Below are 14613 nucleotides of genomic sequence, written 5' to 3' on the forward strand. Positions count from 1 at the left end.
TGCTGTTGGTGGAAAGTGGTGGATTGCAGCTGCCTTTAGCACCGAGACAGAGCCGGTGTTTCTTTGTTGTGAAGCTTTAACACAGAGCGGTCAAGCGAACATGTTTCTCTACGTCAACCAGCAAGTTTTTGGATGGGAAAATTGTGATATTAAGTCGGCTCTTACCGGAGACTACAGTGGATTGTGGGACCTCCTCCTGCAGCTGTCTAAAAGGCAGCTGTGATCTTGGCTCCTCCATTGGCTTCTCTCTGAGACACTGGCGTCCAACTTTCAGGTGTGACTTTCCAATCTCACTAAAACACTATTAAAACAAAAAGCATCCATCTTCTTCCGCTTATCCGAGGTCGGGTCACGGGGGCAACAGCCTAAGCAGGGAAGCCCAGACTTCCCTCTCCCCAGCCACTTCGTCTAGCTCCTCCCGGGGGATCCCGAGGCGTTCCCAGGCCAGCCGGGAGACATAGTCTTCCCAACGTGTCCTGGGTCTTCCCCTTGGCCTCCTACCGGTTGGACGTGCCCTAAACACCTCCCTAGGGAGGCATTGGGGGGGCATCCTGACCAGATGCCCGAACCACCTCATCTGGCTCCTCTCGATGTGGAGGAGCAGCGGCTTTACTTTGAGTTCCTCCCGGATGGCAGAGCTTCTCACCCTATCTCTAAGGGAGAGACCCGCCACACGGCGGAGGAAACTCATTTGGGCCGCTTGTACCCGTGATCTTATCCTTTCGGTCATGACCCAAAGCTCATGACCATAGGTGAGGATGGGAACGTAGGTCGACCGGTAAATTGAGAGCTTTGCCTTCCGGCTCAGGTCCTTCTTCACCACAACGGATCGGTACAACGTCCGCATTACTGAAGACGCCGCACCGATCCGCCTGTCGATCTCACGATCCACTCTTCCCCCACTCGTGAACAAGACTCCTAGGTACTTGAACTCCTCCACTTGGGGCAGGGTCTCCTCCCCAACCCGGAGATGGCATTCCACCCTTTTCCGGGCAAGAACCATGGACTCGGACTTGGAGGTGCTGATTCTCATTCCGGTCGCTTCACACTCGGCTGCGAACCGATCCAGTGAGAGCTGAAGATCTCGGCCAGATGAAGCCATCAGGACCACATCATCTGCAAAAAGCAGAGACCTAATCCTGCGGTCACCAAACCGGAACCCCTCAACGCCTTGACTGCGCCTAGAAATTCTGTCCGTAAAAGTTATGAACAGAATCGGTGACAAATGACAGCCTTGGCGGAGTCCAACCCTCACTGGAAATGTGTTCGACTTACTGCCGGCAATGCGGACCAAGCTCAGGCACTGATCATACAGGGAGCGGACCGCCACAATAAGACAGTCCGATACCCCATACTCTCTGAGCACTCCCAAAAACAAAAAGCAGATAAGGGATTTTCCAGAATTATCCAAGTAAATGTGTCTAATTACATCTGAAACGCTACCACTGCCGCCGCCCGGAGCCGTTGCTTTTTTTTTTAGTGCCTCACTCTAACTTTCCTCGTCCACAAATCTTTCATCCTCGCTCAAATTATTGGGGAAATTGTCGCTTTCTCGGTCCGAATCGCTCTCGTTGCTGGTGGCCATGATTATAAACAATGTGAGGATGTGAGGAGCCCTACAACCCGTGACGTCACGCGCACATCGTCTGCTACTTCCGGTAAAGGCAAGGCTTTTTTATTAGCAACCAACAGTTGCGGACTTTATCATCGTGTGTTCTCTACTAAATCCTTTCAGCAGAAATATGGCAATATCGCGAAATGATCAAGTATGACACATAGAATGGACCTGCTATCCCCGCTTAAATAAGAACATCTCATTTCAGTAAGCCTTTAACTATGTGGAATACACCTGCAAAATTTGCCGAAAAAGCTAACCTGATAACAGTAAGACTGCTTCAAGTAACGACATATTTGACATATACCAGAAAATACAGCTAAAAAGCTGCTTCGGTAGCATGACAGCAAATGACTGAAACAGAGACTTTCTGACTTTGGAACAGTTTAAATCCGCTGAGAAATATGAAAGTAGTACCACTTTTCAAAAGAGACTTAGAGTTACAGAAAAGGGGGAATTTCGAGAAAAACGTGAACTTTTGGAACATTGTTAGTTCGAATGCCCAGGATGAGTGGCATGTTTTGATGTCGGAATGGTTTAAAATGGTTGAGAAAAGTTGACATTTAAATTGTGTTTTCATTTCGCATGGTAATAAATGTCCTGGAAAATATGGAATTCCTGGAAGTGTGGGGATGTTTGATAAATAAGAAAATGTCAGCATGTGTGTCATGCATTTTGAAAGTGAAGTGGTTTGAATTGGATGAAAAATGGAGAAAAAGGACAAAATTATATAGCGCTTTTCTCTAGTGACTCAAATCGTTTTACATAGTGAAACCCAATATCTAAGTTACAATTAAACCAGTGTGGGTGGCACTGGGAGCAGGTGGGCACAGTGTCTTGCCCAAGGACACAACAGCAGTGAGTAGGGATGGCGGAAGCGGGGATCGGACCTGGAACCCTCAAGTTGCTGGCACGGCCGCTCTACCAACCGAGCTATACTATAATTAGAACACGTAAAATAAATAAGTAGATACAATTCATGTCGATATTTAATCAATTAAAGACGTATTTTATGCATCTGTTGTATTCCTTTAAATGATTAGCACGTGGCCTCAGGGAACGGAGGGTGTTTGTAGCAGCAACTAAAAACCGGTCCGATCCGGTGGCCATGTACTGCTTGCCTGTGTATCGGCTGGGGACATCTCTGCGCTGCTGATCCGCCTCCGCTTGGGATGGTTTCCTGCTGGCTCCGCTGTGAACGGGACTCTCGCTGCTGTGTTGGATCCGCTTTGGACTGGACTCTCGCGACTGTGTTGGATCCATTATGGATTGAACTTTCACAGTATCATGTTAGACCCGCTCGACATCCATTGCTTTCCTCCTCTCCAAGGTTCTCATAGTCATCATTGTCACCGACGTCCCACTGGGTGTGAGTTTTCCTTGCCCTTATGTGGGCCTACCGAGGATGTGGTGGTGGTTTGTGCAGCCCTTTGAGACACTAGTGATTTAGGGCTATATAAGTAAACATTGATTGATTGATTGAAATAGAATACAGTAGGCAAGCAGTGCTGCACACAGACTAAACAGGTAATATAACAAATAGACTATGTTTTCATTAGATTGTGTCCCTAATAAAGTGTCCAGTCGGGCAGCCAGAGCGATGATGAAAGAGGTGTGAAACCGTGCTCAGGTTGCAAATGCCAGCCCGACGCGCACCCTCTCAGCCTAGGGCTTGCGGAAAAAGAGCACTGTCCTTTGTGGAGAGGACGAGACTGTGTAAATTGAAAAAAAAAGAAGCCTCCAGCAGTGTGTGTGTTTGTGTGTTGTATGTGTGTGTTTGCCGAATTGTTTCGTATTGCCCAAGGACCTTGAGAAAAATTGTTGAAGGTCGCCTTTTAACTCCACGATGGGAAATATATCACATACGTCATTGTGGGGCGGGAGGACACAACGTTAGCAACACTAGCATAGCTCTGTTAGCTACAATGCTAACGTTACACACACATTTCAACAGCATTTCAATCAATGTTTATTTATATAGCCCCAAATCACAAATGTCTCAAAGGACTGCACAAATCATTACGACTACAACATCCTCGGAAGAACCCACAAAAGGGCAAGGAAAACTCACACCCAGTGGGCAGGGAGAATTCACATCCAGTGGGACGCCAGTGACAATGCTGACTATGAGAAACCTTGGAGAGGACCTCAGATGTGGGCAACCCCCCCCCCCCCCCCCCCCCCCTCTAGGGGACCGAAAGCAATGGATGTCGAGCGGGTCTAACATGATACTGTGAAAGTTCAATCCATAGTGGCTCCAACACAGCCGCGAGAGTTCAGTTCAAGCGGATCCAAGACAGCAGCGAGAGTCCCGTCCACAGGAGACCATCTCAAGCGGAGGCGGATCAGCAGCGTGGAGATGTCCCCAATCGATACAGGCGAGCGGTCCATCCTGGGTCTCAACTCTGGACAGCCAGTACTTCATCCATGGTCATCAGACCGGACCCCCTCCACAAGGGAGGGGGGGACATAGGAGAAAGAAAAGAAGCGGCAGATCAACTGGTCTAAAAAGGAGGTCTATTTAAAGGCTAGAGTATACAGATGAGTTTTAAGGTGAGACTTAAATGCTTCTACTGAGGTAGCATCTCGAACTGTTACCGGGAGGGCATTCCAGAGTACTGGAGCCCGAACGGAAAACGCTCTATAGCCCGCAGACTTTTTTTGGGCTCTAGGAATCACTAATAAGCCGGAGTCTTTTGAACGCAGATTTCTTGCCGGGACATATGGTACAATACAATCGGCAAGATAGGATGGAGCTAGACCGTGTACTATTTTATACGTAAGTAGTAAAACCTTAAAGTCACATCTTAAGTGCACAGGAAGCCAGTGCAGGTGAGCCAGTACAGGTATATATGTATGTATATATGTATATAAAGGTATATACAGTATAGGTATATATGTATGTATATATGTATATAAAGGTATATACAGTATAGGTATATATGTATGTATATATGTATATAAAGGTATATACAGTATAGGTATATATGTATGTATATATGTATATAAAGGTATACACAGTATAGGTATATATGTATGTATATATGTATATAAAGGTATATACAGTATAGGTATATATGTATGTATATATGTATATAAAGGTATATACAGTATAGGTATATATGTATGTATATATGTATATAAAGGTATATACAGTATAGGTATATATGTATGTATATATGTATATAAAGGTATATACAGTATAGGTATATATGTATGTATATATGTATATAAAGGTATATACAGTACAGGCGTAATGTGATCAAACTTTCTTGTTCTTGTCAAAAGTCTAGCAGCCGCATTTTGTACCAACTGTAATCTTTTAACAATAGGTTAATAGGTATATTGGCCAAGGACGAACAACATGTTCAAACAGAGCGCTTTCATGTCGGTAGCTGACTGATGGAAGAGAGATATTTTAAGATGTGCGCGAAGCCTACTTTACGTCATTGTGTGCATTACTGTTAAATGAGCCAAAAGGGTTGCCCACATATGCGGTCCTCTCCAAGGTTTCTCATAGTCATCATTGTCACCGACGTCCCACTGGGTGTGAGTTTTCCTTGCCCTTATGTGGGCCTACCGAGGATGTCGTTGTGGTTTGTGTTGTAGTTTGTGCAGCCCTTTGAGACACTACTGATTTAGCGCTATATAAATAATCGATTGATTGATTGAAAGACTTCGAGCAAAACCTCAATGTACCAGTCATCCGTTCATTTAGGTCTGAAGATACGAAATGTTGCTATCTTAAAAACAAAGACATTACTGTTGTCAGGTTGAGTTTGTGACGAACCCCAAGCTGCAGAGAAGGAGGCAGGCATTGCGTTCCAAAACATGATTTAATTAACACTAAAACAAGAACAAACCAAAAGGGTAAAAACAAAAGGCGCGCACGAGGCGGATAACAAACTTGGCTATGTACAAAAAAACTGGAAGCAGGGAACAAAAAGACAGTAAGCTACAAACAGCTACCGAATATAGCTTACCGCTACACTGCATTGACACGACAAGTAGAAATGACATTGACGGGTAGTGGTGACATCGACACGACAATAATCCAGCCCAGAGTGGAGGAACAAGCTTGTCTATATAGCATCTGGCTGATTGACACCAGGTGTGGCCCAGTGCCAATCAGCCACAGCTGAGGGGTAAAAGCACTCAGGGATAAAAGCCGGAAATAGACAAAATAAGAGCGCTTACAGATAATAACACAAACAGAGGAAAAACCAAACCTTGTCCAAACTGTCAGGGACAAGCCTCACAACTGTCTTCAAATACGGCTGATGTCTTACATTTATAATTCAGCCCAAATTGTCTATCATAATGGCAAATCCCCATAAATAAGGATTTCAAACATTCACAACCCTAGCATAGTTATGTTTCGCTAAAGTGCTAACATTGCAGTCACACAGTAAAAGCAACATCTTGCTGGGTTAGAATATTAGCTGAAGAAAAAGGAAAGTATCTAACATTTATCTCCCATGTCAGTTACTCATGGATGGATAGCTGGCAGTGCTCCGGGCATCAATTTAAGATGTGTAGCGAAGCCTGCATTACGTTAAATGACAATTTGAAGTGTCAGTGAGCCTCGAAAATATAGCATTTTGCTAGCTTGTAATTCATTTGATTTATTTTTAATTTTTTAAACTTGGGACTTCCTGCGGGCCGGATTTTGGACGCTGACAGGCCGTAATTTGGGGACTCCTGGTCTATTTGGTGATATCCACTGAGCATACTTGCCAACCCTCCCGGATTTTCCGGGAGACTCCCGAAATTCAGCGCCTCTCCCGAATACCTCCCCGGACAAATTTTCTCCCAAAAATCTCCCGAAATTCAGGCGGAGCCGGAGGCCACGCCCCCTCCAGCTCAATGCGGACCTGAGTGACGTGTCGACAGCCTGTTTTCACGTCCGCTTTCCCACAAAATAATCAGTGAGCCTGCCCAATGACGTTATAATTGTAGAATTATCGAGGGCGAGTTCTTCGTTTCTTATGTGGGTTTATTGTTAGGCAGTTTCATTAATGTCCTCCCAGTGCAGTAACAACACACAACAACAGCAGTCATGTTTTCGTCTACTATAAAGCAGTTCATCTTCCATAAACAGCAATGTTGTGACACTCTTAAACAGGACAATACTGCCATCTACGGTACATGCATATGTGACAATAACATCTACGGCTTTTAGAGAGTGCAGAAGACCTAGGAAGATACAGCCATGGCGACGCCGATGACGAGTAAGATGAAGAAATACGCTTGTAAATTCCAACCCGCAGCTGCAATTGGACCTGGATAGCCTCCGGGAAGAAGTAGTGGACTACCAATTGCTTGGCAGGGAAGATCTTTCTCAGGAAGCAAAGATTGACCGGTTCTGGGCCATGATAGGGAGAGATGGAGGATTCTAGACTCTAGTGCATTTGATGAAAGCACTTTTGTGCGTGCCGCACAGCAATGCGTCATCAGAGAGGGTAGGTTGTTCAGCATGGTTAGAAAAATAGTGACAGAGAATAGAACAAGGATGGACAATTCAACCCTTAACTCAATAATGAGTGTGTGTGTGTGTGTGTGCGTGTGTGTGCGTGTGTGTGTGTGTGTGTGTGTGTGTGTGTGTGTGTGTGTGTGTGTGTGTGTGTGTGTGTGTGTGTGTGTGTGTGTGTGTGTGTGTGCGTGCGTGTGTGTGTGTGTGTGTAAATACATGAACACTGAAATTCAAGTATTTCTCTTAGGTGAAATTATATATGTATATATATGTAGGTGTGGGAAAAAATCACAAGACTACTTCATCTCTACAGATCTGTTTCATGAGGGGTTCCCTCAATCATCAGGAGATTTTAATGGAAGCATTCACATACAATGGTTTATATAGAGCACAGAGTGGGTGGGTACAAGCAGGCGTCTCAACCAACATCGGCCGCAAGTTCCTCACTCTGATCGACAAACACTTCCCCAAAGGCAACACCCTAAGAAAAATATTCAACAAGAACAACATTAAATTGAGCTACAGCTGTATGAATAACATGCAACAAATCATTTCAAACCACAACAAAGCAATTGCAAAAGGACTGCCTACCCCCAGACTAAACGACTCTGAAACCAATAATGAATGTAACTGTCGCAAGAAACCTGATTGCCCTCTCAACGGAAGGTGCTTACAGACATCAGTCGTTTACCAAGCAAAGGTAATACGCAAGGACATTAACACATCCGACACGTACGTAGGATTAACCGAAGGAGCGTTCAAAACAAGATGGAATAATCACAACGCCTCCTTTAGAAACCAGACTTTGCAGAATTCTACAGAACTCAGCAAACACATTTGTAACCTCAAAGGCAATAATGTTGAATATTCAATAACATGGCAAATTCTTGCATCCAGCACACCATACAACAGTGGTAATAAAAGATGCAACCTATGCTTAAAAGAGAAACTGTTTATTATATATCATCCAGATCTATCATCCCTTAACAAGCGCAGTGAAATCATTTCAACATGCCGCCATAGACGGAAACACCTCCTAGGTAACACATGAGCCAATCACCACACCCTACGCCTGCCTGTACCCACCCACTCTGTGCCCTATATAAACCATTGTATGTGAATGCTTCCATTAAAATCTCCTGATGATTGAGGGAACCCCTCATGAAACAGATCTGTAGAGATGAAGTAGTCTTGTGATTTTTTTCCCACACCTACATATTGCGCTCTACCACGGTATCGAGCACTATTCTCTGGATAATCCAATCAAGACATATATATATATATATATATATATATATATATATATATATATATATATATATATATATATATACATACATATATATATATATATATGTAGCTAGAATTCACTGAAAGTAAAGTATTTATTTCTTATATATATATATACATATATATATGAAATACTTGACTTGGTGAATTCTAGCTATATACGCCTCCCCTCTTAACCACGCCCCACCCCACCCCCCACCTCCTGAAATTGGAGGTGTCAAGGTTGGCAAGTATGCCACTGAGGGAAAAAAGATGTACAGCTCACACGTCTGTGACTGACTGACAGCTTTTTAAGATGTGTAGCAAAGCCTGCGAAAGGCTGTTTTTCCTTCATGACCTCATTAAAACTTTCCAAAGTGAGGAAGAAGACAGATTCTTGTCACGTTTGGTGCCTATAAACTGGTTCTAGGGACACAAATTAATTGTAGGAAATGATTAAAACGTTACTTTTTAAGCGGCTAACCAGCGTGGTTCTCGTCCATGCAGGCCACGGTGGCCGCCTTCGCCGCCAGCGAGGGTCACTCTCACCCGCGGGTTGTGGAGCTTCCCAAGACGGAGGAAGGCCTGGGCTTCAACGTGATGGGCGGCAAGGAGCAAAACTCTCCCATCTACATCTCCCGCATCATCCCCGGCGGGGTGGCGGAGCGTCACGGCGGACTCAAACGGGGCGACCAGCTGCTGTCCGTCAACGGGGTGGTACGTCCGATACGGACCGCTTTTATGGGCTCCAAAGTGACGGGAGGTGGTTGTTGTTGTTCAGAGCGTGGAGGGCGAGCACCATGAGAAGGCGGTGGAGCTCCTGAAGGCGGCCAAGGACAGCGTCAAGCTGGTGGTCCGCTACACGCCGAAGGTGCTGGAGGAGATGGAGGCCCGCTTCGAGAAGCTGCGCACGGCCCGCCGGCGCCAGCAGCAGCAGCTTCTCATGCAGCAGCAGCAGCAGCAGAACCTGTCCAGTCAGCAGAACCACATGTCGTAGGTGAGGCGCTTCACTGCTTTCAGGGCGGCGGGGGCGGGGCCAGGGATGCCACTCCCTATACGCGCATTTGAAATGTTAATTCATGAAAGATGAGGTGCATTCCGAACCCCTTCTTGCTCTGTCACTGAAAACAATATGGAGGCAAATATTCCCCGACATCCTCACTGTCCTCTGGGGCGCGCAGCGGTGGTTTAAGGCAGTGGTTCTCAACCTTTTTTCAGTCATGTACCCCCTGTGAAAAATGTTTTAATTCAAGTACCCCCTAATCAGAGCAAAGCATTTTTGGTTGAAAAAAAGAGATAAAGAAGAAATTGTATAACAGTGCAAAATATTGCTCATTTGTAGTGGTCTTTCTTGAACTATTTGGAAAAAAAGATATAAAAAAAATGAAAACTTGTTAAAAAATAAACAAGTGATTCAATTATAAATTAAGATTTCTACACATAGAAGTAATCATCAACTTAAAGTGCCCTCTTTGGGGATTGTAATAGAGATCCGTCTGGATTCAACAACTTAATTCTAAACATTTTGTTGAGATCCGGTTATTGGATCCTGCACATATTATTGTTTATTGTTCCATTTTTATTTCTCTTGAATGAATGAATGAATGAATGGGTTTATTTTGAGCCATGCAAACAAAACAAGAGAATGACATCAAATACAAAAGTAATATATAGCTACATTATTTTTACACCTACATTGAAAACATTACATGTGCCTAATCTTTTGTAGATGTCAAGATTGGCTCAAAAGGGAGTGGGAAGAAGTAAACTTATTAGGTCCCACCCCTATACATATACTATATATATATATACAATATATAATACAATAATATATATAATATAATTCAATTCAGTGGTTGCTGATATATATTGTCTATATAAAATACATTTAAATTCACACACACTTACATATATACATATGTACACACACATATGTACACAACACACATATATACACACACACATATATACAATTTATATATATACATATATATATATATATATATACACATACATACACATAATCACATACATACACACATGCATATACCCAAAATACACACATATCCATCCCACACACACACACACACCTATATAAATACTATATATATAATAGTATATATAAAATACACTTTTGTCTAAACATTATTAACAGTTTATGGTGCCTATGGGAACAAACTTTCATTTTGACTGATATTAGTGGTTAATAGTGGATCTGTGGCTGTGGAGCTACTGCCCCTGATCAACAGGACCTGAGGACCACTCTTGCTATGTGCCCTATGTGCCCTATGTGTCCTATGTGCCCTATGTGCCCTATGTGTCCTATGTGTCCTATGTGTCCTATGTGTCCTATGTGTCCTATGTGTCCTATGTGTCCTATGTGTCCTATGCTGTGCATTAAAAGAGACGAGGGGAGCCCCCTGCCAGAGGAGTTATCCACCAACATAAGATCCCCCACTCGCCTGCCCTGTACTCCAGATAGTGGACCCAAATCCCTTTTCTTAGTTTCCATCGGCACCAATTCTTTAGTCAGAATTCATATTTGTTTTTACATTTGCAGAAAATTAGTATTACTCAAATTGCATATAGGATTGTTTGTACACACACACACACACACACACACACACACACACACACACACAATTCAATGTATTCCTCTCATTGATACTAATTCATATAGTTTAACTAGTTGGGTGATGTCATAGACGTAATAATAATAATGATAATATCAACAATGACTAAACAATAATAATATCGATAATGATAACAATAATAATAACAATATGAACAATATCAATAGCAATGACAATAAATGAAGACAGTAATACATATAAAATAATGAAGATGATGATGATAATGATAATAACAACAACAACACTCTCCATCTGATCCTATTATTTCCTGTTTAGTTGGTCACCATGGTAGCGTATCAGTTTCACCTGTTACTCACGGCCCTGCACACCTGTCCTCACTAATCACCTGCCTTATATAAGCCTGCATCTTTTGTTGGTCAGTCTGGGATCCAAGTTTGTTCATGCACAACGGGATGTCTGCTTTGCGTTTTTTGCTTACATGCAAATTTCAGTATTATTCTCGTGAGCTCTCACGCTGCGCACTTTTATTCAATCTTAGCTCTCATGCTAAATGTTTTGTTTTCCTCTTTGTGTGCCTATGTGCCAGTTTAGTTTACTATTTGTTTATCCTAGCTTTCATGCTAGCGTCTTTGGTTTGCCTTTTTATTAGCACCAGTATTTTGTTTCATAGATCCTTTTTGTTAAATAAATTGTTCATATCTTACTTTTGCTGTGTTCACTTGTTCGACGCATCCTCGAGGGAATCGAATCACAATGCCGAACAGGCGTAACACATTTCTTCACAAAAAAAGAAATCTTTGACATCAATATTTATGGAACATGTCCACAAAAAACCTAGCTGTCAACACTGAATATTGCATCGTTGCATTTCTTTTCACAGTTTATGAACTTGCATTCACATTTTGTTAAGGTATTATTCAATAAATATATTTATAAAGGATTTTTGAATTGTTGCTATTTCTAGAATATTTTTTGAAAAATCTCACGTACCCCTTAGCATAGCTTCAAGTACCCCCAGTGGTACGCGTACCCCCATTTGGTTTAAGGCACAGGTGTCAAACTCAAGGCCCGGGGGCCAGATCATTTTACACGGCCTGCAAATACCTAGAAATTATATGTTTCACTAAAGTAGTTAATATTTTTTCACGAAATATAATTGATTTTTTTATTTTGACAGAAAAAATATATGCACTGCTTGAAATTGCTTGCCTTTTAAACTTCAATACAGGGGTGTCAAACGTACGGCCCGAGAACATGTTTTACACCGGCCCACGGGATGAGTGTCAGGCTTCCCCCTGACAGTTTTTCTATGTTTTAGTTTTTCCCTCTGCATTTGTCTTTGTTTCCTGTGTGTAGTGTTTCCTGTCAGCGCTTTTATTTTGTCTGTTTCCTATGTTTTTCCCTGGGCGCTGTTTCTCCTCAGCTGCGGCTGATTGGCACCTGGCCACACCTGGTGTCAATCAGCCCACTCCTATTTGTACCTACTTTGTTCCTCCAGTCAGTGCTGGATTATTGTCACGTAATGCATGTCGCTTCTGTATTGTATTGTCGCTCCTGTCGTGTGGTGTCGTTGCAGCGTAGCGGTAAGCTATCATTCATTACATGTTTGTAGCTTACGGTTTTTTGGTTCCCTGCTTCCTATTTTGTCTTTGTACAACACGTAACGACTTCTGCTCCCTGTTCTGTTTATGCTAGCCTCCAAGCTAAGCATTTTGTTTTTGCTAGCTTCCATGCTAAGCTCCTTTTGTTTGTTATCCGCCTTGTGCGCGCTTTTTGTTTTAACCCTTTTGTTTGTTCTTGTTTGGTTTTAATTCAATCATGTTTTCTTATTCAATGCCTGCCTCCATCTCTGCATCTTGGGGTTCGACACCAACTAACTCTGACAATGAGCTTGCTAAGTAAAAAAAATTTACCTGCAAATTTTTTTTTATGAAAGAAACAGCTGTTCTAAATGTATCCACTGGATGTCGCAATAGCAATTCTTTATATCTTTGTAGATCAGGGGTCGGGAACCTTTTTGGCTGAGAGAGCCATGAAAGTCAAATATTTTAATGTGTATACAAATCATATTTTTTAACACTGAATACAACTGAAGGTGTGCATTTTTTAAGTAAGACCAACATTTTTAGAGTATAATAAGTAGGGGTGTGGGAAAAAATCGATTCGAATATGTTGTGCGATTTAGAATCGATTCTCATTTTTAAAAAATCGATTTTATTTATTTATTTTTTTAAATGTTTTATTTTTTTTAGCAATCCAACAAACCACTACACAGCAATACCATAACAATGCAATCCAATTCCAAAACCAAACCTGAGCCAGCAACACTCAGAACTGCAATAAACAGAGCAATTGAGAGGAGACACAAACACGACACAAAACAAACCAAAAGTAGTGAAACAAAAATGAATATTATCAACAACAGTATCAATATTAGTTATAATTTCAGCATTAAAAATCCCTCATTGACATTATCATTAGACATTTATAAATATTAAAAAAAAAGGCTTACACTTGCATGGCATCTCATAAGCTGGACAACACACTGTGTCCAATGTTTTCACAAAGATAAAATAAGTCATATTTTTGGTTCGTTTAATAGTTAAAACAAATTTACATTATTGCAATCAGTTTATAAAACATTGTCCTTTACATTTATAAAAGTTTTTTTTGAAAAATCTACTACTCTGCTAGCATGTCAGCAGACTGGGGTAGATCTGCTGAAATCTATGTATTGAATGAATACAGAATCGTTTTGAATTGAGAATCGAATCGAATCGAGAAAATTGATATATTATCGAATCGTGACCCCAAGAATCGATATTGAATCGAATCGTGGGACACCCAAAGATTCACAGCCCTAATATGTATATATATATATATATATATATATATATATATATATATATATATATATATATATATATATATATATATATATCAGACTCAGACCGACAGACATACTTTATTAATCCCCGAAGGGAAATTAAAATTTTCAGCACAATCCCATTCAAAATCAGACAAATATTACAGGGAGACAGAACAGGATCGCTGACGGGTCTGCCAACTTCCGGCACCCCTTACAAAAAAGGTGAGATACAGGTAAACAAGTGAGGGGGGAATGGGAGAAAAAATAAAATAATAAAATAAAATAAAAATATCGGTCCAAGCCTGGGCCCCTGGAGAGGAGATCCAGACTGAAGCACAGGGGAAAAAAAACCAAAAAACAAAAAAAAAAAAACAACTCATAGCCATAGCACACATTCCTCTTACAAGTGTGTAAGAGGGAAACGTCAAAGAACACAAAGGACATGAAAGACATTAAAGTAACGGAGCTGATGCAACCAGCCACTTTCACACACGGCTATGAATAAAAGGTAAAAGAACACATATACAGAGACAGGAGCAGACCCAACAAAGCAACCAAGAGAGCCGACTCCGACCGCTTCAATGTTAGCTACCTCTTTTGTTTATGATCTACATTTTCTGCTGGATCTACGCTTGATTTTATCCTGCCCTTTTTCTGCTGCAGCTGTTACACATACTGTAATATTGTACATGGTAATTTGGATTTATTATATATACAGTATATATTATATAATGGATATATTATATAATAAAAAAATATAGTAATGTAACATATCAGTATATATTATACTATA

General features: G+C 41.6%; 1 protein-coding gene across 1 annotated transcript in view; it reads left to right on the forward strand.

Moving 5' to 3' along the window:
• The window catches only part of lin7a (lin-7 homolog A (C. elegans)), a 71539-nt gene that overhangs the window by 55469 nt on the left and 1457 nt on the right, over positions 1-14613 (forward strand). Inside the window, exons 5-6 of the mRNA XM_061912026.1 lie at positions 8865-9074; positions 9139-9354. Of these exons, the coding sequence (XP_061768010.1) occupies positions 8865-9074; positions 9139-9354 (426 nt within the window). The remainder of the gene's footprint in view (positions 1-8864; positions 9075-9138; positions 9355-14613) is intronic.

This window comes from Nerophis ophidion, linkage group LG10 (assembly GCF_033978795.1).
Source record: "Nerophis ophidion isolate RoL-2023_Sa linkage group LG10, RoL_Noph_v1.0, whole genome shotgun sequence".
Lineage (NCBI taxonomy): Eukaryota > Metazoa > Chordata > Actinopteri > Syngnathiformes > Syngnathidae > Nerophis > Nerophis ophidion.